The 3643-nt window shown below is 41.7% G+C and overlaps 1 protein-coding gene across 1 annotated transcript; it reads left to right on the top strand.

Annotated features, from left to right (window-relative positions):
* Positions 1 to 766: 766 nt before the first annotated feature.
* Positions 767 to 1730, top strand: LOC133102445 (large ribosomal subunit protein mL48-like). The gene has a single exon (XM_061207433.1). The coding sequence runs from the start codon at positions 834 to 836 to the stop codon at positions 1497 to 1499; it is 666 nt and encodes a 221-aa protein (XP_061063416.1). The 5' UTR covers positions 767 to 833; the 3' UTR covers positions 1500 to 1730.
* The last annotated feature ends 1913 nt before the right edge of the window (positions 1731 to 3643 follow it).

Raw genomic sequence — 3643 nt, 5'->3', positions numbered from 1 at the left:
CAAGTCCTCAGAACTGGATAAAGTAGAGAACCTAACGAGAGACTTACGAATAAAGCTGGAACCCTGGAGAAGTATATCCTTTACATTCTTAGTATAAGATAAGTAAGAAAGAAACCTCATTGTGAAGAAGGGGAAAGCAAAGAAACTTAACTATGCTTACCATGATGTGGGGTAGAGGAAAAAACTAATCTCATCTGAGACTGTGTAACTAAATTCAGCCCTTGTGAATATGTGTGGGCTGGATTTATTCTATCTATGTGGTCTGAAAAACCTTAAGCAGCAAATTTAAAGTGTTCCTTGTTTGGAAGTGATCCCAAGCTAGTGACGCAGGCAAATATAATTTACCTTTGGAGAAACTTAACTTCAGCCCAGCCCTTGAAGTGTTTTTACAGAAAAAAATTCCAAGGAATGTGAGCTGCCCATAGTCAAAAATCACAAAGCATGTGAAGTCAGTCCCATGAGAACAGGTGGGACAAGAGACACTAGAACAGACCCACAGGGACTTTGGGATTATCAGAAATTGAATATGAAATGGAATATGTCTAAATCAATTCAAAATAAGCTTGAAAATTCGAGCAGACAAGACTATTAAAAAAGCTCCCTAACAAATAGGAAAAAGAATCAAAGAGAACTTTTAGAAATTTAAAATGTACAAAAAAAATTAACAATCCTATGGATGGATTAAATGTCATGTTAGATAGAGCTGAAGAGAAAGAAACTCTGTGAACTGGAAGATAAAACCGAAAAAGTAGAGTGTTTTCGGACGCCCAGTGGTCGCGGCTTCTTGGGCCGATCTTCAGCTGGCACAGTTACAGGCCGCGCAGCAGCAGAGGATGAATGGAGCTCTGGGAAAGGCGCTGTGTCTGAGGAATGACACCATTTTTAAGCAAGCCTTTTCCCTCTTGAGGTTCAGAACCTCAGGAGAGAATCCCCTCTGTTCTGCAGGTGGCATTCTGCTGAGCATCAGTCGACACTACAGGTCACAGCCCACACATGGCATTGGAAGATACAAGCACCTAGTTAAAGCACAAGAGTTTCTTTCTCTTTTGTTTCCTGTTCAGCCCAGGAAGAAGAGGGGAAAAGTGGAAGTGAGACCCATTAATTTGGGGACAGATTATGAATATGGGGTTTTAAACATTCACCTGACTGCATATGATGTGGCCCTGGCAGAGAGTTATGCCCAATATGTTCACAACCTCTGCAACCATCTCTCCATTAAAGTCGAGGAAAGTTATACGATGCCCACCAAAACCGTGAAGGCGTTGCAGTTGCAGGACCAAGGCAGCAAAATGCTCCTGGACTCAGTTCTTACCACCCATGAGCGAGTGGTTCAGATCAGCGGTTTGAGCGCTACATTTGCAGAGATTTTCTTGGAAATAATCCAAAGCAATCTTCCTGAAGGAGTCAAACTGTCAGTGAGGGAGCACACTGAAGAAGACTTCAAAGGAAGGTTCAGAGCTCGGCCAGAACTGGAAGAACTGCTAGCCACGATGAACTAGCTCACTGCAGACCCTTTCGTGCCAGCACTGGTGATACTGAGTGGCAACGGGAAGAGCTTCCTGGGTGGCCAAAGTTAAGCAGGAGACCCTGACCCTCAATATCATAAGTACCCATCTCCACAGCCAGGAGTGCCTCCTCTCCTCTGGGGAGGAGTGCTTGCCGATTGTCACCACTTTCCTTTGAGCCAACCCTAGGTATCTTCCATCTAATAAAAATCTGCTGATGATGGATGTGTGTGTATGTGAGAAGTCAGTCCATCCTGTCGAGTATATTTAGCTAAGGGATTCAATTTCTCTTTGCCTGGTGCTTTAGCATATAAGCATGTCCCCCTTCAGTATTTCTCCAATTAGAGTGAACTCATCCTTTAAATCAACCTGGCATGGAGTCCCTTTAGTGAAGCAGACAATCATAAGTAAACTCTCTGTGGATAGAAGGCATAGGGAGGGAGATTTTGTGTATGAAAAAACCCTCCAGATAGGATCAGGGTCTGTCCATAAGTGAAAAAAAATTACCTTGTGGGGTAGTGAGTGACCTGTCATAAGTATGCAGGTAGATGTTACATAACTGCAAATTAGGGTTGCCTGGAATGAGTTTAAGCAGCGAATTAAAGGTTGATCTTGGTCACGTGTCAGAAAACTACTACTTGTGAACCAAATCCCAACAACTGCCTATTCGCTTTTTAAAAAGAATTTATTGAGGTGAAATTCACATGTCACAAAATGAACCATTTTAAAGTGAATAATTCAGTGGTATTTAATGCATTTGCAGTGTTGTGCAACCTCTATCCAGTTCCAAAACCCCATTGCCTGTTTTTGTAAATAAAGGTTTATTGGAACAGAGCCCTGCTCATTCATTTACAAAAAAAAAAAACAAACTGAAAAAATAGAGAATGTAGATCCAAAAAGACAAAATGAAGCAAATTATGAAAAGCAGAATAACTACTATGCTTATGGAGGATAAGAGTGATATATATACATATATAATGTGTGCTTATAGATTATAGGAGTGGTAAGATAGATATATATACACATATACATATATAATGTATACCTTGTATATAATTTCAGGGATAAGTAATAGAAACAAAATGGAAGAGGCAATAGCCAAGGGATAGTGAATGAAAATTTATCGAATTGTTGAAAGACACCAATCCTTACACGTAGGAAACCCAGTGAATTGCAAACAGATTAAGATACTCCACTGTATACTAACTAGTCCATCTGCAAAATACAGGTATTGGGTTTCTCATAATGTCACAAGCTGCAGCTAAAAGTATGCAATGACCTCCATTATGTTTCCAATATTCCCTTAGTGCTTATGAGCTTTTAGGGGAGTTTCTAGGAGTAAAGTTTTCTGTGACCAGGGGCAATGCTGACTTGTGAAAGGTGACTGAGAAAAGCAGAAGCGACAGGATCCTATTGTAGAGGGGCAGCCTTTGGGTTTGTTTCGTCCCTAGCATGATCATCTTAAGACATTCATGACTGCTACAGAGAAAAGGGAAATTTGGTTGTCAGGAAGGCCTAAGGAATGAATGTGCTCTGCCTTACATTGTCCCTTAGTGCAGTCAGTTAATACTATGCTAATATACCAGTTCAGGGACATTTGGGGGTCAGAGAACCCTGTGCTCCATAAATTATAGGCAGTATGTTTAAGTTTGACCAAAGTTCTAAAAAATGCACAATTATTTATGAGTTGCGGGAAGAGCATAGAAAGGAATTGAATATTTGCATGTGTCTGTGAAATAACCCAAATGCTGTGTTAGGGACTTTATATGCAGAGGTGTTTAACCACCGACTGTCCTACGGAGAGCTACGAGGCCATCAGTGCTCAGAGAGATGCCAAGCACTTCTGTTGTTTACTGACCAGCAGCATCTTTTCTCTTCCTTTCTTGTAATATTACCTGAATTTCTTTACCTATCCCCTGTGTAGTTTGAGTGACAACGGCCCCACTCCAGTTCTTGAGGTGGCTCTGATTGCTTTCAGTTAACTTGAGTGTCCTCATTTTCTGGGGGCAGTACTTGCCCTGGGATGGTCCAGTCAGTGTGCCCTGGACCATTGCAGAGAAGGCTGGGGCTGGGGCTCCTTCTCTTCCATGACTGGGTGTCCCTTGAGGACAGGGAGTTTGGAACTGGGACAAAGACTC

Source organism: Eubalaena glacialis, chromosome 12 (genome assembly GCF_028564815.1).
Source record: "Eubalaena glacialis isolate mEubGla1 chromosome 12, mEubGla1.1.hap2.+ XY, whole genome shotgun sequence".
Taxonomy (NCBI): domain Eukaryota; kingdom Metazoa; phylum Chordata; class Mammalia; order Artiodactyla; family Balaenidae; genus Eubalaena; species Eubalaena glacialis.
Note: the sequence above shows the minus strand (reverse complement) of the source record. Positions and strands in the feature narration are given on the sequence as shown.